General features: G+C 38.2%; 1 protein-coding gene and 1 long non-coding RNA gene across 5 annotated transcripts; one reads left to right on the top strand and one right to left on the bottom strand.

The window, feature by feature from the left end:
* Nucleotides 1-9,576: 9,576 nt before the first annotated feature.
* da (daughterless) lies at nt 9,577-21,444 on the bottom strand. Its single transcript, XM_064692038.1, has 2 exons — nt 21,098-21,444; nt 9,577-12,063 (listed from the first exon to the last, which is right to left on the bottom strand). Exon 2 carries the CDS (start codon nt 12,012-12,014, stop codon nt 9,984-9,986), a length of 2,031 nt encoding a protein of 676 aa, XP_064548108.1. The 5' UTR covers nt 12,015-12,063; nt 21,098-21,444; the 3' UTR covers nt 9,577-9,983.
* Nucleotides 15,596-19,556, top strand: LOC135435135 (uncharacterized). Of its 4 annotated transcripts, none has more exons than XR_010437339.1 (3): nt 15,596-15,856; nt 15,962-16,007; nt 19,284-19,556. It is a non-coding gene; the product is annotated as an uncharacterized LOC135435135 (long non-coding RNA). The 4 variants fall into 4 exon arrangements; XR_010437338.1 differs by having other exon boundaries at nt 15,910-16,007; XR_010437336.1 differs by lacking the exon at nt 19,284-19,556 and adding an exon at nt 16,341-16,583 and having other exon boundaries at nt 15,910-16,007.
* Nucleotides 21,445-23,281: the final 1,837 nt, after the last annotated feature.

The raw sequence follows: 23,281 nt of genomic DNA, 5'->3' as shown, positions 1-23,281 counted from the left end.
TAATTACCAGCACCGATAATCAAGCTTCTCGAAACTAGGTTGGTGTCTGGAACAAATTTTCAAATAATTAACCACTCCTTAACCACTAACACTAAACTACTCTATAAAACAACTAAATTAAATAGAAAAACTATGCAAGAAAAGAGGTAACAAAGTTACTAAGACATACACAAAATCGGATGTCGGTGGCTTCGTCGTGGCGCTCCCACCCATCCTTCATTAAGCTTTATCTTATCATAACGATAATATTTTCAAATATTTTCCACCCCTCCATCATCAAATTTAACAGAATATGTGTCTTTTCTTCAAGTGCGTATAGTTGGGAATATGCTTATGATTATTGCAATTAAATAATATCGCCTAAATTTCTATTACATTGCAGAAAACATACATAATTCAAGTAAACAAACAGGAACCGCACGAAAAAACATTGCCAGGAGCTGTGGGCAAAAGCCACCAGAAACAATAACAAAAGCCCACATAAATAAATAAATATAAAAATGTACCAAAATAGTAATATAGTGTGGCTTGGCGAAATATCACCTAAGCCAACTATGTTGTAATTTTTAATAAATGTATATACACTGCGCGTCATCAAAATTAGCGCCCTCATTAGATTCATAGTTAATATTCAATATTATTAAAAATCATTTGCACTATCGTCTCAACATTTTTCTCCATTTGACTCTAATCAATTCTTCTTAAAATAAAACAACAATGACATCTGTAACATTTAAGACAATATAATAAATAACTATTAAGTAAAAGTATACAAGAAAAACGTAACGATTATTTTGTCATTAGGATAGCGCCACCTGCGTTAATTCCATTTTTTTTTTAAAACTATTTGGGCAGCGATAGTGGCTTTGATTACATATCTTCTATATATACAACTGTTTGACCTGACTGACAGACTGACTCATTTAAGATCATCGCACAGCCCATAACGATTACCCATACCCATTACCTTATGTGATGAAGGTACACGTTAAGACGGGGAAATACCACCCGAGGGTGTGGGAAAATCGTGAAAAACGTTTGTATGAACGTTTTTGTTTACAATCCAATCGGCCTCAAACTCATTTTTAAAGATCTTTGGTCAAATTCATTTTAAGTGTGCTTCGCACTAATTGGGAAATCCTCCCTCCTTGGAGGGACCACAATATATGCGTTCGAGCAAAATTTAAGCGCATCTCTTTTCTAAGCATTTTAGATGGTGTTTTTCTTCTAATTCAGTCTCTTTAAGTGTGCTGGTTTTCTCCTGGTTTTCGTTGATTATAGAAGAGGAATCGTGCGAATTTGGCGATTCCAGCAGTTTAGCTACTATTTTCTTGGGTAATCACACGATTGGCCCCGCCTCAGCGCACAGCTCGACCATCTTTTACTGCCAAAATAAGACTACTCGTTGCCATGGGTGCCAGCGAGATCGATTCAAAAATCTGCTCACGCATACAAGCAAATTTTCGTCTGTTGCTGCCCATATGTACTACTGTAAATGTCGGCCAACGACCGTAGGAGGCCAAGGGCATCATAAAGGCACGGGCCTACTCTCATTCCCCTCCGAGCATAAAAAGTAACAAATTTATTTTCTTCAGCAGCAGAGCCACTGTAGTGAATAACTCATACCAATATGCTTTGATGCATGAAAATTAACAGATGTGTGTCTTAGTTGGTTTTTAATTTTATAATTTATTCGGCCTTAGTGGTCTACTGAAATACTCTTCTTATCGCTACCCATTATAAAGCTTAGCGGTGAGGCTCATATTTCGCTTATATTGTTGTTCGACAAATTGCCACATTGTTGCAATGTTACTAGTAATTCGTTCACTAGATCGGTTAGATGTCTGGCTTTCAGACGGCGGCGAACTAGTCAGATGATACCGTAAAATATGTAGACGATGACCAGGGTAAGACAGCTGTTCTTATTGATAAGAACCGTCGTTCCTAGGTCTGCCTCAAGTACCTCTTCTGAATACAATGAAGTTCGTTTATTTTTATAATAGCATTTGTTTAATTTTAACCACACGTTTTCCCCTATTTGATTCTTCTTGGACACCTTGGTTCTTGGGCTTACTGAATACTGTTCCATATTTTCGATTCATATATATTGTTTGGGTATATATTAACAAGTTTTAATAGTGAAGCGATTGACTGTAATTTTTGATGACGAGCTGCGGCAGCAGCTCTACGCTGATCATGGAGGTAGCATATCAGAAATATGCCAGAAAACGGAGGAAGTAGGGGCAAAGGCTAAAATCCACCCGTCGGAAGCAGCTGCCAAAGTGGAGGAGACAAGACCACCCTGGAAGTACTAGAGCTCTCTAGATAACGGAGCTGAGGGATTTCCAGTAGTCGGAACTAGCACTCTTCGCGGGTCTTCAGGGAGTCGCGGACCGTAAGATTCGACTCAAGGATGACAAATCATTGAAGCAAAGGTACTACCCGAAGAATCCGGCCATGAACAGGTAAATGAGCTGATCCAGGCAGGTGCCATCGAGCCGGGTACTTCGCACAGCGCCCCAATCGGTTATTCAAGAAAAAAAGTGGAGTGGCGCATGTGAATCGACTACCAGCAACTCAATGCGTACTTTATTCCGGATGCTCAATCACTTCCTTGAGCGGTTGCGTCACGTCCGAATTATCTGTACTCTAGATTTGAAGCACTGATATTGGCTGCTGCCAATCGCTACCGATGGCAGCCAGTAGTAGGGAATGCACGGCAATCACAGTGCCGGGGAGAGGTGTGTTCTAATGGCAGGTGATGCCATTTGGACTATATTAACTATGAGCGATCTTCCAGCGGGCGTTGGACACGGTAATAGAGCCGGAGATTGTGCCTCATGCGCTCGCCTACCTAGACGATATTGTGGTGATAGGGGCGATAAAGGAGCAAGGGACAATTTGAGAGAGGTATTCCGCCGGTTAAGGGCGCCAATCATAGGCTGAATAATAAGAAATCTAGCTTTTTCAAGGAGAGGTGGGTCTATCTTGGGCATGGGATTAGTGGGGAAGGGATATGGACCGATCCGGTGATGGTAAGGGCGATACGTAACCTTAGGGCCCCGACAAATTGTAAGGAGTTGCGGCAGTGTCTCGGGATAGCTTCGTGGTACAGGCGTTTCGTGCCCAACTTTGCGTGGGGTGAGAACCAAGAGGAGGCATTGCATTGATAGCATACGCGAGTTGGAAGCTGTTGAAGGCTGGGGTGAACTATTCCGCGACCGAGAATGGCGATAATGTGGTCGACTAGGAAGTTGCTCAACTCGATCGAGAGACCTATAGGGAGGATTGAGCGGTGGCCACCGGAACTGCAACAATTCCAGTTTGATGTCCACTACCGACGAGGAAAGCTCAACGTTGTGGCTGATGCACTATCAAGGCATCCTCCAGAGACCTGTCAGCAAACAGTTGTGGCTGAGTCCCCTTGCAAATGGGTCGCAAGTATGCGTGCAAGGATTGCCGAAGAGCCGGCCAAGTTTTCCGACTATGAAGAGGAAAATAGGGAACTTTATAGACATTTGGACCACGGGACGGACGACGAGGACTATATTCCCTCATCAACGGGTGCTGCGGAAATGTCTAATGCTCCCACGGCCGGACACCAAGGCGTGTATAAGACAGTGTCAGGTTTAGCCTAGAGGCCGGGTAAGTTCCGCTACGCCGCCAACTATGTGAAATGCTGCGAAGTCTGCCAGACATTTAAGAGCAAACAACACAAGCCGGCCGGTCGCATGTTAACGAGACAGGTAGCAGAGCCGAAGGCAGTACTACACGCTAACCTAGTCAGGCCCTTTCCGCATTCGAAACATGGCAGCACGATGTTGCCAGTGTTCCGTGATGCTTTCTCGAAGTGGGTGGAATTGATCCCACTCAGGAGGACTACAGCGGCGCACTTACTGACGGCGTTTCGAGAAAAAATTTTGAGTAGATTCGGGGAACCCAAGAAGTTCGTGTGTGACAACGGGGTACAATTTACGAGTCGTAGTTTCAAGTCTTTTTTGGAATCCCTGGGTGTAGAAGTTCAGTACACCGCCCCATCCAACTGAAAGGACCAACAGGACCAACAGGATCGTTAATATTGTCCACCGCAATCTACAGCGTGCTCCAAAACCAACGCCGCTGAGGGCTTTGCCGCGAAATTGGCACCCATATTATCGGGTTATCAAGTTCGTGTCCCCTAAAATTGTGCGCGTTGCAAAGCCAGACGAACGGAAGAAGAGGGTGGCCAATATTTCGCAGCTCAAGCCGGCGACTGAGAATAACCGGACCCGATGGATGTTGAGCGGAGAAGCCCAGTCGCTAGCCACAAAGCAATCCCGTTGAAGACTCTGTTGAATAGCCGTAAAATACGTTGAGTTTAATAGAAACCCAACTTTGTAGATTATCAGCTGCACTGCTGGGACAGGGAATAGTATAAGTATCGGAAAAGTTAGCTAATACCGTAAGTTAAGAGACGAACCCAGAAGTCGTTGCCATAAACGCAGCCGGGGAAGTGAAGGTATCGTGGCTGCAGTAAGGGGGTGTGAGGCGGCTACTAAGGCTCCCCACAGCTTATAATCGTATTTATATTGTATAACCATTGATATTTATATATTTAATTAGTCATAAGAGTTGGTAAGGAAAGGTGCCGCATAATTCAAGTTAATTAAGGGTAAGAAGCCACATGTCACATTTTAAATTTTAATGTAACCGCCGTGCAACCGCGTCGCTGATCGGTGGCTCAACACCGTCCACGTACGGATTTTAACTCGACGGCGAAAAGCGAAATCTCCGAGGCGAAGTTGCGAAAGCTCTCGGCAAAGTTGGTGAGCGATCGAAACGAAGAGACGTACTATTGAGAGAAAAAGAGAAAACGTCGATAATCGGAAGTGTAGCGGAGCGCTAGGGCTCCATGCACTGCAGCTGGGCCTTCGTAGGGAAGAACTCAGAGTAGGGTAACGTGTATTAATAATAATAGTGAAACCGAAGTGTGAATGAAGTTAATAACGATAACGGCGTCGACAATCTCTTTTATTTCCCATTAATGCCAAACTCGAACCTCGTGGTAAGCCGACGTTCAACATAACCCTATCCATAATCTAACGTATGGCGTCTAATTGTACGAGGCATAGTCCCGAATTGTTGTTCGTTATTGCGTATTGTCATCTATTTGATGGAATGCCAAAGATCCAGTGTGGTAAAATACTGGGCCGTGCCCATATTTGCCAGTATTGCTGAAATAGTTGGGATGGAATAGTTATCGTCGGTAGTTTTTATACCCTGAACCCATTTAAAATTGGTATAAAGACTATAATGTATTTGTGCAAATGTATGTAACAGGCAGAAGGAAGCATCTCCGACCCCAAAAAGTATATATATTCTTGATCGGCATCAATAGCCGAGTCGATCTAGCTATGTCCGTCTTGATGTCCGTCCGTCCGTATGTATGGTCCTTTTTGACTTTCCTTGTATCAGCGGCAGCAAGCCCAAATTCCAAGTATTTCTGTATACATGTACACACACACATTCATGCGCGTCTGCTTTGAATTCTATCAACAGCATTGCAATTGCGATTGTGTTGTTTTCTGTGCTGCTATTTTAATTCGTTTTTTTCTCATTTAGACCTAATTATTGGTGTGACTGTTAAGTAGAGGCGGCAGCAAGTAATGTAGTCAGTTGCGAGTTCGAACCCTGCCAAGGGAATATTTTTTTTATTTATCTTTATTACTACTTAAGCAAACAAGAGCGTAGCGCGAGTTGCATTTGGTGTTGGAATAAGAGGGTGCAGGGTATCCCCTAGTCGGGAGCTCCCGACTAGAACCTCTTACTTGTTTTATTTAACTTTCTGAAATCAATAACCAGAAGTTTTCTTTTGATTCGTCGATGCGTTTTTAGTTCACTGCCCAGCTGGGGCTCGCTAGAAGTTGGTGACGAAAAACGGCAACGCCTATTGGATATGGGTTTAATTATAATATCCGTATGTTTGGATTGTGGCAATGTTGTTAATGTTTTAGAGCAGAGACTTATTTGAGTCCGCGAAACCGTTTAACCTTCCTTTAAACAGTTTATTAAATGTTGCTCTATCACCAAACGGAACACCGCCTTCATCTATTTTGACGAAATTGACATTTTGGAATTTTTAGAGGCTCCTGTGCCAATATGTCTGATTGCTTTCCCTGCAAATGTACGTGAGATGTAAGCACGCGGGGAACTTCCCATAAAAAATTACAGCTTTAGGCGATGAACACGTCATCTTCAGCTGCTGTAGCCTGAGACTGGGCGGGAGTTTTGTCATCTTCTTGTCCTTCCTCTTGGCCCTGAGAAGTGAAATAAACTCTTTACCTTCTTGGCAAAGAGTAATCTGAGTTTTGTGGTTTCCTATTGAACTGCCATGAAGGATCTCCATGGGCTCAGTGCACTGGCTTTGATTTTTTTGGGTGAAAAAAAATGTTCTGAGTTGTTATTTTTATTTGAGCTTCGGCATGAGTAGTGGTGTAATGTGGGTTTTTACCCTGATTCGGTTGAGAATTACCTTGGGAATTGTTGTGTCACTACTTCTGAGAGCGCTTTCTCTCATTCTCTTCAATGATTTGGGAAAAACTTGTCGTGAACGCATAGCTTTTGTTGCTTGTGTGTTGAATGTTGAATGAAGATCATGTTGCATTTGGCAACCTGATAATGGTTTGAACACTTCTACGCTTCTGTTTTTGCCTGTCGCCAGGAGAAACAGTCTTGTTGCTTCCGTTCGAGTTCTGGGACACACTTGATTATATCAAAGGGCCCGTTGCATTCTATCTCCTCTATGATTTGATCGCGCTTATACTTTTATTCTACTTCTGGGGCGGCACGGTTAACAGATATAATTTCACTTGTCACCGCACTAAGTCTCGCCTAAAATGCAGCCGCTTGGTGTGACAGCCCGGCCCTAACTGCACTGTCTATTATTGTCACCATATTACGAGTCCATTTTGCCTGCTGATTTATTAAATGCAGTCTTGATCACTGAAATTATAGCTGGGTACAAATTCCACCGCAAGACCGGATGTTTTAATTCGATGACCAATTAGCAGTATTTGTCCCAATGCATCGACTTATGTTTTTATACTGAGCCAACCTCAGTAGGCAACATACATACCCTCATAGAGCCGGAGCTGAGTACATTCTACTTTTAGCGTTTATAGCTCTTTAAGCTTAGAGAGCGCCATTTTTTTCGTTCTCAATTTTGTGAATATCAAGCTGTTTATGTATCTATTTAGTTTTCTTTATCTAAATAATAATCCAAGATGTTAATGCCAAAGTTAAAGATAAAATATAACAAGAGGTACGTTTTTGGCTCCAATAAAATCTTCGTACTTTCAAACTAATTACTTTATAATAAAGCAGAACATACTAAAAATTAATATATGATAAGGTATCCTCTACCAGTTTTAAATCGGATTGGCTTGGACAAAACAAGTACCCATGTACGATTGAACAATTTTCGTCCAATCTTCTTTCAAAACTACTATATACACGATAGCCCAATTATTTCCAAGTTGCCGACGCTACTTAAAGCAATTCAACTCCATACCATCACTTAATCACCACCATGTTTAATTGTCTTGATTGTATATTTTGCGTTATATGCTGATCCAGTTCTCCGCCACCCTCGAAGCCCTTCATCTGAACCAAATATAATATTTGAACTCGTCAGAGAATACAACATTACGCCAAAATTCTGGAGGCGCATTTTAGTACTCTTTTGTGAATTCCAGCGTTTTTCAAGGTTTTCGTCAGAGTGTGCGTGATATGTACCCGGAATCCACTACAGCCTTTCTAACAGTCTCGGGTGTTACTTGTTTCTGATATGATCGTAGAAGCTCTCCGCTAATGTTCTTTTCTATTCTCCTAATAACCAACCGGTCCCTGTTCGTCAAATTTTGCGGGCGCCCAAATTTTGCATTATTTTCCACTTCACTTTTTTTCATATTTCATCCGTCCAATGATAAATTGTAAGGTGAAACGACTGAAATTTTGTTGCTTAAAGTGCATATTTAAAAAAAGCCAACTTTCCCAATGCTTAAATATTCGCGGCATTTTGGAGCACTATCTGACTACTTATTAAACAATATTATGAAAATTCTCAGAAAATATCTAAAACTGTGGACATTCGAAAACTACTGATACCTTTTTTGAAAATTTGTATGAAGCTAAAGTGGTAGGATAGTTCGGTGAACGAAGACTTTATTGGAGCTTAGTTTGTATTTTTTAACATATTGGATCATTTTCTTTTTTTAAAAAGGGTTGATTAACAGATAAAAAAAAACTGCATTTATATTTTTTGGTGCCCTTCTACAAGTTTGTTTTTTTTTTCGTAACAATACATAAGTAAGAAGACATTATTGGTATACTGTATATTCCGCGTGCGCCAAATCGAGGTGCTTGACATTTTATTGTGAGCTGCTACGGCTGCCAAATTGCCGATCTAGTCAAGTTATAACTTTTTTTTGTAGAAATGTTCGTTATCAGATAAACCTAAGTGTTGTCAAAAATCGGGTTTATTGCTAGGTGTAAGTTCTGGCTCCAGTAACAGATTAGACAGACAGAACACAATTGTAGCTCTTGTCATGTAAAACAAATATTTTGCGGAAAGCTTAAGCACTTTTTTCAAAAATATTTAAAGTGACCCATGAATTCAAAACACGCCTTATATGGCGACTTATATGTTATTCACAATTTTAAATGACTCGATTACGAATAAATAATAACAAACATATTTCAGAAAAACTATTGAACAAGTTTGTAAATTATCTTTTGCCTCATTTATTTATTATAAACGGCGGGGCAACCATTGTGTATCAAGAAACACATACATTCATACTTATAATTTTACAATTTATAATTGAAATGATTGAGCAGCTATGTATGAATAAAGAACAACTTAATAGATATTTCCAAATCAAAATGCTTTTCACCATTAACAAGCTGGATTTTACTTAACGCCATTGCAATTAAAACAAAAATTACATTAAAATTCGGTAAATAAAATTTACGTAATATACAGTGCATACCAAAAATGCTCCTTGAATTTCGTCGTCGCACAAATAAATTGCTTCTAATTATCTAAGCAGCATTGATCATATTTGGCAGCCTATTGACATGGATTTAAGTTTAGTTTGTTTCGTATGTCAATAAAGTTTACGACGCTGCAAATTAAATAGCAATTTCATTTTTATTTAATGAAAACCTACTCTAGCGTTTTACATAATTGAAAACCGTTTAAAAAGTTTTTTTAACCCTAGTTTTAACAGATAGGCTTTTTGTAACGATTATTTCCTTCGAATATATATATAGATATATATATTTATTTATACATATATAAATATATATAATTATTTATACATATATAAATATATATATTTATTTATGCATATATAAATAAATATGTATTTATTTATACATATATTAATATATATATATATATTTATTTATACATACATAAATATATATATATTTATTTATTTTTATAATTACATGCGAGCATTTAACACGATTATGAAAAATTAACGTGCATTTGCTTATTTATAGTCGTAAAAATATGGGGAATACAAGAAAGTCTGTATATATGAAATTGGATTTTTTATTAACCTAAATATACCTAATTATACATTTATGAATGAATGAAAGTTTAAAAGAAGGGTCCAACATATTGTATGGATTTACAATTCAAAAACCTATAAATAATATTACCCCGTCAACCGGAATAAAAAGTATATACAATTGATAAAGATAAAAATTGTATATATAGGTGCTTAAAATTCATGATAGTAGAAAATAAGCTAAAACTGCGGGTGTTGTAAAGGAGGCATTGTTTCAGAAATTGTTTGGGTTGCATGATAACGTCTCAAAAAATTGCTTAATAAATGTTGGTCTAGCTCAAAGGCTGATGAGTACTTTGTAGAATGTGGGATCAATTGAGCTGTAATGGAAGATGGTGATGATTTTAGGTCACTGCTGACATCATGTTATTGTGGATGTTGAGCAATTTGCTGTTGTGGTTGTAAATGTGGTGGTAAAACGTTACTAGTCTGATTAGCTGGGAGGGCCATGCTGCTTATGGTCTGGGAGGGTAGGGGCACAAGTTGTGAAGTCTGGGTGTGATGATAGTTATTCCCGACGGTGCTAACAGATGGCTGTTGTATCATGTGATGTTGGATATTTAATTTGGGCCCGTCTTCCGCTTTTTCTTCCTCTCGACGCTTCAAGCATGCAGCCTTCGGATTCAGATTTCGTTCTCGGACTTGCTGCTCTAGTGTCATAATTACCTCTACAGCCATATTAAGGATACCCAGCTTAGTTTGAGGTTTATCAGATTTCAGGTGTGTCATACACATGCGTCCCAGTTCTTTCAAAGCCTCATTAATATCACGTATACGAATGCGTTCGCGAGCATTATTAGCCTGACGACGTTCCTTTTCGCGTATAGCCTTCACAGCTGGCTCGGCGTCATCGTCATCGTCAGCAGAGGAGCAATACCTACGTGGTCTTTTTGAACCTTTTGTAACCTGAGAAAGCTGTTGAAGCTGTGATGCGTTTGAAGGTTCCAAAGAGCTTGTAGGTTTTGTATCAGAAATTTCTAGGTTAGAAATGCTAGAACTTGTAGACACACCTGCACCTACATTACTGATTACAATTTGCTCTTTTCGTTTTTTAGTTGGTTTTGTTGTTGCGGATGTTGACGTCGATGCATTTCGTTCCATTTTAATATTTGACAAGCCAGTACCTCCGATTGTTTGAATTGCAGTTGCACCAGCAGCTGGTGTATTTAATGATAGAACCTCATGCGTAATGGTATTTGATGAGTTAGGTACTAGTGCGGCATTTCCAGTGGAGCTACCACCAACTAGATGGGACGAAGGTGAATTGGCCACAAAGGAAGATAACGTTTCAGTATTGTCCATTGAATTAAGAGATGTATTAACATTTGATAACATTTCTGGTTCGCAGTGGTTTCGTAGAACATTGAGAGCATCGTCTAAGCGTTCTTCCATACGTGCGCCTTGAAAAACAGAAGCCATGGTATGTAAGCTGGTTACAGGCACCATATCGCTTGTATAATTTGAAGCACCACTGCCATTCATGACAGAATGGCTCCACCCAGCGTTCCCAGAAACAGTTCCATCTCCAACTCCAGATTGTGTTAACGGAGGTGGTGAATTAACAGGTGTTGATGGGTTTGAACTAAAGCTGCTACTCTGGTCGGCTGCTGCAGCCGACATGTATATTTGCTGACGCAATGACGCTGCCGAAGAATTACCAGCACCAGATACTTTCACACCTATTCCACCAAATCCGTCGGTGTTTTGCATTGCAGGACTTAGTTGTTGATTGTGATGGGAATGTGGGTGAGGTAGCGGTGTATGATTCAGGGAATGATGGGCAATTGGCCCAGCAGAAGACAGAGAGCTATGTTGTGCTTGCACTGCTGTTTGATTGTGTTGTGGTGAATTGTACACTGCTGGGGAGAGCACTGTCGTTGCTCCAATGTTTGGTAAACTACCAGATCCACCCCGAAAAGAGCTCATAGGCGGAAGAGATGTCGATACCGGGCTGTGCACACCAATCTGGCCACTTTCACCACCCATTTGCATTCCAATACTCGTACTTGATAAACCCTCAGTATTATGCACTTGTTGATGATCCATAGTATGTGAAGATATTGGTGCATTGCTTTGATAAGATGTTTGGCCCATATAATTAGAGCTGCTGTGCATTTGTGATTGATACCATCCTGCGCTACTAGTTGGGCCGGAATCAAAATACTGGTCAACCGTTGATGTATTCGCAAACCTATGATTGCTTCCGTTGGCATCATGAATGGAATTAAAGTCACTTGGGTATATTCCGTTTTCCCCAGCAAGGCCTCCATATGGTGAGTGGTAACCCCCTCCCCGTTCAGTTCCTACTGTTCCTGGGGGTTGCTTATTTGCTATTTTGTTGAAACAGTTTTGAAACACTTCATACAAGTGCATTGGTTCATCATCGCTGGTCGCCATTCTTTGTGATTTATGAATGATAGCTGACCAGCTTATTCTATTCAAAAACCTGTAATTAGACAATTATTTCGGTTAGCTTTAGAAGAGTTATTATTATCAGTTTAACTTAGTTAAGATTTAAAATAGAACGGAGAGCTTTAAGACCTTAGATTTAACAGTTGGTAATAACAGAGAAATCATATTTATAGCTGCGGGTATATAAATTTAAAGCCTAATGTCAATTGCACAACATTTTGAATTCAAACGGTAGTCGGTAGCCAACTGTGAGATAAGTAATGGACTGTTTTACCATCAGTCTTAAGACTGAGGAATTTTGATAGACACGATAGTCTTGATAGACATGATAGTCAAAAAAAAAAATATATATAAATATCACTTTTCAATTCGCAAATCAGCTTTTTGAGCCGCTGAAACCTATGTCTCCCCTATAAACATGTAAGGTGAGCAAAAGTTGAGCAGTTTGGCCTTCATAGGTTAACTTGACACCAAGAATGAATGAAATTAATGTCGGTTTATCATAGATTACAGGGAGCCTTATTCTTATATACAAGGCACAACTTTACATCATCGGCATGCGATACTGAGGGAAACTCATTTCTGTAAAAAGTAATGTGTAGTGGGCAGAGTTGACTTCCTTGGGTAAGCCCAGAACTGACCTGAATACATTGAGAATATAAGTTTCTGAAGAGAACCTTTTGGATTCCATTAGTCTGATGCTCTGGGATCCAGTTGAGATGACTGACTAGGAAGCCGAGAATGCATAATTAATGGACAAGCAAGGAATAATTATTACAACTACAAATTCTACTAGATAAATGGCTCAGTTAGCTCTAACGAATGAACATGCCTATTATATAAATGTATTAGAAGCTCGATCGCATCCGTAAATATAGACTGAACTATCTTAGATGTCTGGTTTTAATTAAGTTTCGGTAAAAGCGATAACAATCGAAACGAAAGAAACAAAATTTTTGTAGAGGTTATTACCTCTAAGCTTACATTTAAACATTTTGATAAGCAAGCAGAAGCGATGCAGTTCGTTTTTCGACGCTGTAACAAAGTTGCGGTTCCACTAAAAGAAGGTGGTAATAAATTCGGAGTCCGATTTTTGTTTTTTCCTTGTATTCTTTTTTCATGAAGTGTTGTGGCCAAAAGTTTTTATAACACCACGTTCGCTCACCACGTCTTGTTTTCTTCTCATTCCGATGTAAAATATTCGGAAGCCGAACTGGTGTCCGGTGATTGGCAAAAAAGGTAAGCTGCTGAATAATCGGAATTGTAGGTTGCAGATTTGTAGTCGAAAGCTGAAGGGCAACAGTAAGTCACGAAGAGTAAACATTAAACGCCGTGACACTCACCCAAAAGTTTTTGGCTATTGTATTGAGATTCTAGGACTGTGAGCTAATTATTTAGTTTGCAACGATCAGACCCTTGATGCTTGTTCTAGTCTGCCGGAAAATTTTCCACATCTGCCCATTAATCTCCCTTTAAGAGTTACGTTATTACAAAGCCAACGTAATACTATTGATTGATTTGCAGTAATCTGCTTTTGGCAAGCTTTTTTAAAGCAGCTAATTTTGTGTTGGATTTTGGGTAAATGGGTAAATGATGCACCAACGCAAACCAAGACAAAGAGTATTAAATAAATATCCAGTAAGAGTAGTAAGAGCGTAAAAACAACAACGAGCGTATGATCGCAGAATAAAGTACAAGGGAAAAAGAAACTGCGAGAGGGCAATCTATAGATTATCGCTTGCGCAAAAATATGAAACAAAAAGAGCCTACACACAGAAACTGCTCAAAGCAAGCGTAAACACAAAAAATGTAAAAATTAAAATGTTGAAATGCACAAGGCCCAAGCATGCACTCCCCAACTAAACCAAAAATCACGAGGAGACAAACAGATTCATCATTAAATATTACTCCGATGTTAATATGTCTTATATTTAAAAAACACAGAGAAACTAATAAATGCCGGCTTTGGTCAAATCAATAAGTGCCTTATTCAAAAACATTGTATTTTACCGATCATTCCACCTCTGTCATAAAAGCATGAGGTCTTCGGGTGGGATGCCAACGCACATTATCAAAGGACTTATAAATTTGTGGAGCGCATACAGGTACGGAATCACAGAATACAATAAAAACATAAGAAACGATACTCCTGGTGTATCTAATGCGAGTGTGTAAAGACACTCCCAGCAGCTGCTGGATGTCAAAAGGTTGTAGCGAAATGCACGTTAAAGAATTTCCCACACACAGGACTACATTTACTTCCCAGACTCTGGAACAATCCTGCTGTTGGACCATTTGATTGTTGGTATCTTACAAATTCCCTGGGGGCAATCAGCTATTACGAGCCTCCTAAAACATGGTTTCGCGATTATTCTGCGTGCATCCCCTAACAAATTTACTCCAATCAATTTTTAATAGGGATACCTTCCACACTCTTGGAAGAGAACCAATGAAGCATTCATCCCAGTAAAAGGGAATCATCCTTTGAACCAACCCGAAACGACGAACTTATCTGTCTTCTTTTCTGGACCTGCATAATCAGGTAGACTACATCACACGCAATTCGCTTACTGGGCACTTGACCGATCCAGGAATGGGCGACTTTTACAAAGCAGTGAAAGTTCCACTTTCACCTGACTTTAGAAACATCCTGGACCATAAATGGTGCCCAAATTGCCATTAAATAGCATGCGGCTTAATTTATCAAAAAAACAACTAACCCGTCTAAGAGATACCCTGGACTTAAGGTATGTACTACCATTCAAAAAGAGGCTCCAGTCGGCAGTTTCCGACTAGGGAATCCCCCGAACCGTCTTCTACCAACACCAAATGCAACTCGCGCCACAAACTCGTTTGCTTTACCAGTAATACAAATAAATTTAAAATATAAATTTACCCATTAAAACTGAGTAAAAAGGGTACAATGTATTTGTGCGAATGTATGTAACAGGCAGAAGGAAGCATCTCCGACCCCATAAAGTATATATATTTTGGATCAGCATCAATAGCCGAGTCGATCTAGCCATGTCCGTCCGTCCGTATGAATGAACCAAAGGATCTCAAAACCTATAAGAGTTAGATACTTTAAATATTGATCGTAGGTTCTTCTAGTGCCCGCGTAGTACGAGCCGCTATCACCCATAGCTATAAATAAACTAATTTTAACTACCCACCAATTTAGGCCACAGTTTTATTCAATTGAATTTTTGTGAATATACGAATATTCTATATCACAATAAGATCTACTGCTGCAAATTTAATCAAGATTGGTTAAAAGATAAAGAAGTTATTGAAGAAAATGTGTACCTATAATGAGACGTGCTTGCGGCATCTAGCGCAAATTGCAAGAAATTATGTACACATGTACACACACACATTCACGCGCGTCTTTAATGAATTCTATGTGTATGTGTTGATATTTTAGTTCGTTTTTTTCTGGGCGAAAATTAAAATCAATTTTTAAAACAAGAAAAATTGAATTTGTGTTTGATCAAACCATTAGCAGCTATATGATATAGTAGGCCGATGAGATGTGAGAGAAGAACCAATTTTTTGCCTCTATTCAAATTTGACCGGAACTGGTTACAATAAACAAAATATATTTAAACACATATCTTTATTATCGGCTTCAATTGACTCCGCTTGAGCGAATACAATCATTTCAACGGTTCACCAAATTTTTTCCATACGCATTTTATGGGCCTCAACCAGGTTGGCATTTAGTTTTGTGCACAAATTACTGTTTGTGACCTCAATCGATTGATGGCGCTTTTTCCGGAGCGGATATTTGAGTTTCGGAAGCAAGAAGTCACAGTGAAGCAAAGCTGGTGAGCACGGTGGTGTAGGGTGAACATATTCAGGTCTTTTACATTAATAAAAGATGTCTATCCTTTATATCTGTAATGCCAACACGACGTTTTTGTTTTTGGCAGACGCAATAGTTTAGTTAGTTGTCAACTCGTCTCAATTATTTCAAAGGTAAGCAAAATAACACTTAGATTATTTATTTAATTAATACGTAAAAGCACTCCTCTTAAGCGAACATTAATTACACGACGATCGCTTTCGCGAAGCAAGCTTACACAAAAATTAATTTGGAAGAGATAAGATAAAATGTCAAAATGAACTAATATTCAGGCGTCAACAGGCCGCTAAGAGCCATTTTCAAAGATCTTTGTTCAAATCACACTTTTCGGCAAATCCTTATTTCTTGGTATATATGAAAATTAAATATTTGATGAGCGACTTTTCGCGTTCAAAATAATTTTTCTTTATTAAGTATCACTGGGACACCTTTCAAAATTTTTGCAGAATCCAAGCTTACTATCTGGCAAAAGGCGATTTAAAGACTTTTGGGCTAAGATTTAAGCTTTGTCTGCTTGGCTTCAAATTTACTTTCAAAGCCCCACATTGAAACTTAATGAATACCTATAAATGTATAAGCAACCGTGAAATTATGGTCAAGATATCAGTATAATGCAACATTCGTTTAAAATAAGGGTGTCCCTGATTAAATAAGCGGAAAAAAACTAGGAACCGAATACTAACTGCAGAACTACATAATGTAATGATTTAAATTCGTTAATTAATTGAATTATATTACAATATATCACATTGCTGTTTTCATGCAAACAAGGTTTTATCATCTTCTTCGGCGTTACTGTGTAAATTCTTTCCGAGTGCGACAAAATGGTGGTCACAAACCGCGTGTACACTACCAAAGCTACCTTTTGCAAATTAGATAGCGAACGGATCGTGTGTCCAAGGTGTCAGACGCACTCTAGCCATCTGAAGCCAATGACTGTGGTTGACGTCCAGATATACTCATCTACTGGTTGATCGAAGAGAACTTCCAGTGTATTAAGGTGATTAAAGACCCGTGCCAGCCAGATGTTGCCGTCTTGGGATTGGATTGTGTGGAACGATCAGCGAACTCGTCCTTTATTTCATTCCGACAATCGATAACTTTCCCCGTTTCCAAACAATCGATAAAAATCGCTATCGAAATCCTGTTTTTTGAGCAAATCTCTTAGGTTTTAGAAGCTAGAATCCAATTTGACATGTAGCTTCCGAAATAGAATGCACAGATCAAGTAACCCTAAGCCAACACCCATTAGTTGTAAATCAAATAAATAAATAAATTGGAAATATTCCCCAATTTAAGCCAAAGGCTTAATGCAATTGTCTCTTTGAGAATATACGCATATTTTATCGCACGAAAATATCTTCTGCTGCAAATTTCATCACGATCGGTAAAAACACAGAAGTTATTAGATTTATGGTTATATATATATCGGTAGAGCATGTGTTTGCTGCAGCTAGCGCTAATTGCAAGAATTTCTGCATACATGTGCAATTGTATCGTATGCTTTTCTCTGTGTATGTGCTGCTATTTTAATTCAGTTTTCGTTTTCATTCAGTGGAGTATGAGGCAGTGGCAAGGTTGAATGGAGTTGCCAGTTCGAGTCCGGTCCGGTGAAGCAATGTACATGTAATGCATTTTGTATATTACATACAAAAAACCAATAAAAGGCTCTAGTCAGAAGTTCCCAACTAGGGGATACCCTGAACCATCTTTTACCAACATTAAATGCAGCTCGCTATACGAGCTCGTTTGCATAAGCAGCAATAAAAATAAATTTATAAAAATAAAATAAAATAGTACCCTCAATAAGGCTGGAACTCGATACAGATCACTCTACGATAGCTATAAACTAAAACTTTATATATATATATACTAGCGGGTATAACCCGGCCTTGCCCGTGGAACGTATGTTATAAAATCAATGTTCTCGAACAAATTTGAAATGATTTTGAAACTGATCGGACGGACGGTAAACAAATAACTTTCATACAAATGTTTTCCGCCAATTTACCACTGTTGCGAGTGGAATTTCCCAAATCGCTGAAACACTTATTCATTACATTCTTATGTAGAGCTTTGAAAATAAGTTTGAAGCAAATCGGACACAACTTAAAACTTCACCCAAAAAAATCTTTAAATAGCATTCCCCCCGAAGAAGTTTGAATTCTGCGAAAGGTGTGAAACACGTCTCAAATGATTTTTATTATAGATCTCTGGAAATGAATTTGAGCGCGAAACGTCACCCACCAAATCTTTGACCTCCATTTCCACCAAGGAGGAACGGATTTTTCGAAAAGTGTGAAACACCCCTCAAATGAATTTGAACAAAGATCTTTGAAAATAAGTTTAAGGCCGATCGGATGGTAAACAAAAAACATTACTTTACACATTACATACAAACGTTTTTCGCGATTTTTCCACACTTGCGGGTGGAATTTCCCGAAACCCCGTCTTAACGTGCACCTACATCACATAAGGTAGCTAAAGTGAAAATTTCAGCTTCCTAGCTCTTACGGTTTGGGCTGTGCGTTGATCACCAATCAGTCAGTCAGTCAGTCAGTCAGCCAGTAAGGACAAACAGTTTTATATATAGAGATTATTTATGAAGCTCTTAAAACCTAAGATATTTGCTTAAAAACAGGATTTCAATATCGATTCTTATCGATTGCTTGGAAACGGTGCAAGTTATCGATCATCAGAAACAAACTCGTACTCCGCGGGCACTAGGAGGACCTACGTTTAAAACCTGTCTCTAGCTCTTAGAGGTTCAAAGATCCTTGCGTAAATACATACGGATGGACGCGACGGACATGGCTAGATCGACTCGGCTTGTGGTGCTTTATGTTTCCTTCTGCCTACATTTACATACATTTTCACAAATACATTATACTCATTTTCAATGGGTTCAGGGAATAATTATACATTTTGTCGTATCTGGTTTTTGGTTATGCTGGCCAAACTGAAACGCGGACTGCCTTCGCCCTGTTTTACCCTGATCCGATCCTACTTGCAGGGTCAATCTTTAAGGGTAGAGGTAAGGACGGAGCAGTCCCTCACCCACTTTATTGAAGCTGGGGTTCCGCAAGGTAGCGTACTATGGCCGTTCTTACGCTCGCTTTTCCCGCTTCTGCCCCATAATCAGCGCCACATTCCCAGTTTTTGCTGAAGATGCAGCTAAGAACTACGTATACATTCTCCGCAACTGGGCTCGACCCAGGAACGTCATATCAGGCCGGGCTAAAATCATAAAAGTATACTTCACAACTAGATTAGGGGAACTCCTAGATCTCAGGCTAAACGGACCAACCTTAAATCAAGAGTGAAACAAGATACAAACGCTTAACTTTCGTCAGCCACATCGTATGAACTGTTTTACGCTGTTTACGCAGGTAATTAACCTACAAGCTGTTGCATCTATCGGTCGATATCCCATACAAATCTGAGGCTTGGATGCTACATCTGATCGAAAAAGAGTGCAATCTCTTCAAAGCAGGACTCTACGCATGATGGCAAGAGCGATATATCTTATTCCACAGAGACGTGAAGATTCTCTGGGTCGAATACCTAATCCAAAACCATAGCGCTTTATTAACAATTGGCTAGCATCTCACACACAACAGGCTCGATAAAAACCATTGGCCTTCAAACCCAAGTCGAAAAGTGCACACGTATAGTAAAATAATAATAAAGAATTGTAAGATTTTAATCTTTGTTTGTGATGTTTTGTAGTACGACCTATAGATAATACTGATCTTATTTTCAAAATACTGATAAATTTAATTTTTTAAATATTGCAAGCCCTAGATATTATATACATGTTGCGTGTTAAATCTGATCAAAACATAAAAAAGGCCCGTAAAAATTTAAGTATAGCCGCACTATCTTAAAATGATTATCAGATTTATTTTTTGGTTTGTGTTACCATTTTTACCCGTTTTAGCGATTGGCTTCAAACTTAATTTCAAAGCTCTACTTATGAACTATCTGTTTCTGCAATTTTGGAAATTCCATCCGCAACAGTAGAAAATTGACGGAAAACAGTTGTATAAATCTTTTTTGTTTACCATCCGATCGGATTTAAAATCAGAGGAGATAAATAGGCGAAAGCCAAACTGTGGTAAATTGGCGGAAAACGGTTGTATGAAAGATTTGGCTACCATCAACAAATTTTTCAAACTTATTTGTAAAGTACTACATAAAAACTAAACGAATACGTGTTTAAGAGTGTTTATAGAGTATAGGGGGAAATTCCACCCACAAATGAGTGGAAAACTGTTGCATGTAACTTATTATTGCCCCAATTTTATTCATTTTTCCTCGGGCGTAAAACCGTAAGAGTTAGGGAGCTGAAATTTGCACTATAGTTATTTTTCATGACGGAGGGCAGGCTAAGACAGGAGGAAAAATGGTTGTATACAAATTTTGTGTTTTTATTACCATTATTTATTTTCATTTTCCAATATCTATGTAAACTAAACCGTTGAACGTGGAGTTCAAGGACGGCAAATGGTTATAAAACTACTGCCTTAAATTATGATGCAAAGAATTTGGACTGGGTAGGGCCAAGATATACCAGGTAGTACATATATAGTATATATGATCATTATATACATATCATGATTAGAAACCTGTGCGAAACACTTAAATGGTAAGGGCGTAATTTTCTGGCAACTATTTTATATTATGCCGCACAAATTGAGTTTCTAACAAAACGCGCGTAACCGAAATGGTTATTTGTTATGATATTTCTTGCTGCATCCAAATTTCGCCAACTGAGTAAAAGAAACGATTCGAAGATCAGTCAATGTGTGACTCTTTTTTTATCATATTATTATTAAGCTAGGCTAGGCTAAAAACTACGCTGGCCATCACAGTAGACGAAGAGAACAATGCCATGCGCACTGTTGATGTTTTGCATGGCATTATTTTTGTTTGCTATGACAGAAATACTAGCGCATTTGCTTATATCAAATTCGACTTAAGTCGCTGACTGATCCCAATTTATTTTACTTTTAAAAAGAACTTTGAAGAATTGATTTAAAATGGTTACACTTAGTTTTTTTTTACAATCAATATAAGGATAACACATTTTATATCTGTTGGTATATGTTATTTATCCATTGCAATTATTAAATTGACTATATTTACATATGTGCATTTCAACCTCTCAAGTGTTTTGAAACTTATTGAGTTATATACTTACTGAAACTAAATTTAAGTATTTTAATTGCCGTTGATTTATTGTCGGTGAGTTACTATTCTTGTACACTTTCTCTCAACTACCGAACCGTCTGAATTAACCAATTTGTATTTCTTTTGACCACGAACACACAAACTTTATATAGGTATGTCTGTATATTTTGGTTTAAGCAAAACATCCACAGCAATAGCCAACGGTTATTTGGCGTAATACTTTTTTAATTTACACATGGTAATACTCCTTTTTTAAAAATATTTTCACAGTTTTAACGTTTTTTTTTAATTCACATTTCTAAATTTAATTCTCTCCAGGCTTTGTTCGTGATACCGTCGTGAACGCCATCTTTGTTCTCTTCGTGCGTCATTCTCAGTGTTGTATTTTGAACGGTTTCGATAGAATATACAAATCGATTATTAATGGGCAGGCCCTCTTGAACACAATAAATAAGAGCGGTGTTCTCTCTTCATAAATTAATATATATTATGTTTATCTTTATTAATTTAATATATGTATATGTTTTTTATATATTTATTGGTATTTAAATATTTCAATAAGAAAAAGAAAAGAAAAGAAAAGATACAAACAGGCATAAACCTTAGTGGAGAAAACCTGCTTAAGTACAAATTAAATTTCAATTGAAGGAATGGCAACTGTGTCTGTCTAAACGTGCCATTATGCACTCGCGTTTGTAATCACATGTATTCAAACGTTTTTTGCAAATGCTTTATTTCTTTTTCCCGCGCCTGCTGACATATCGGTTATCAAGGGGTGGTTCAATCCATGCGCCGCAGTTCGCAAAATCAATATTTAGTACCTGTACCGAACAGAATTATACAATACTTCTGTTAAACACCAAAGAAATACACAACAGACAACGAAAATAATAGCGCTGATGTATTTATTTATTAAGTGAGAATAGTTCATATCATTATTTTATACATATATAGTCATTCTTAATTCCCGTAACAGTCAAATATTTTCTATAATTATGTAAGCAAAGGACATAAATGATAAACAACCAAAGACGTTTTGTGTTAAACTTTTTAGATATTACCTTTCCACAAAGTACACGCCCGTGTAAAATTAAGGTAATATAGAGCTTTGCAAATAAGTTTTGAATCGCATTTCTACCAAAGAAACTTGAGTTCTGCGAAAAGTGTGAAATACGTCTCAAATGATTTTTTATATGAAACCTTGAAAATTTCCACCAAGGAGGGATAGATTTTTCAAAAAGTGCGAAACATCTTGACAAACATTTTTGAAGATGTGTTTGAAGCCGATCGATTGGTTAGCAAAAGACTTACATGCAACCGTTTCTCGCTAACTAACCAATGTAGTGGGTGGAATTTAAATAATCACTGAAACACGTTTCCATTAAGTTCTTACGTAGACCTATATAAATATAAATAAGTTTGAAGCAAATCGGCTAAATCTAAAACTTTGCCCAAAAAATCTTTGAATCGCATTTTGCACCGACGAAGCTTCGACTCTGCGAAAAGTGTGAACCACGTCCCATCCAACTGATCGAGAAGCATAGCGTTCAACTTAAGTCGCGGAGAACAAAACTGATATTAACTAAGACTATAAACTAATAATATCAACTTAAAAAACAGTAGAAAATAGAATAATAAATGTGATAAAGAGAAGACTCCGAAGAGAATACCCTGTAGTGCTTATTGTTATAATCACAAGGGGCACGGTATAGTTTGCTGGGCAAATTTTAAAAGATAAAGGATTAATTTATTTGGCTAGTCAACTCAGTGAAGTTGGCTTTGACCGTGATTATCTTATGAAATATTAAGCCACGCATAATTCTATGATTACTTAAAGAGAGGAGATTAATGACTAGTGGTCTCCTAGAGAATGATATCAAGCGAACACCAAGATTATAGTTAAAAGCAATTCTTTCTGTACATTTCCAAAACGGTCTTGATTAATCGATTATATTGGGGACCAGATACATAAAGTCAAGAATAGATCGGAAAAGAAATACATTGAGTTGTGAAACCCATAGGAGTTAAGGCCCTATTCACATCGGTGTACGCCACAACTGAAAGGTTTCAATGTCATCAATTGCAGAATGAGACAATATCATTAATGAAAAGAGTACAGAGTAGCTGACTAGCTGGCTCAGAAAAAATCATAATATGTTTTGCTTTCTTTGTAATCTTTTAAATGAATCAGGCA

This window comes from Drosophila montana, unplaced genomic scaffold, assembly GCF_035044405.1.
Source record: "Drosophila montana isolate Dmon_TW-CO22-7 unplaced genomic scaffold, ASM3504440v1 contig_3517_1, whole genome shotgun sequence".
Classification (NCBI taxonomy): Eukaryota; Metazoa; Arthropoda; class Insecta; order Diptera; family Drosophilidae; genus Drosophila; species Drosophila montana.
The sequence above is the reverse complement of the archived record's forward strand: the minus strand, read 5'-3'. Positions and strand labels throughout refer to the sequence as shown.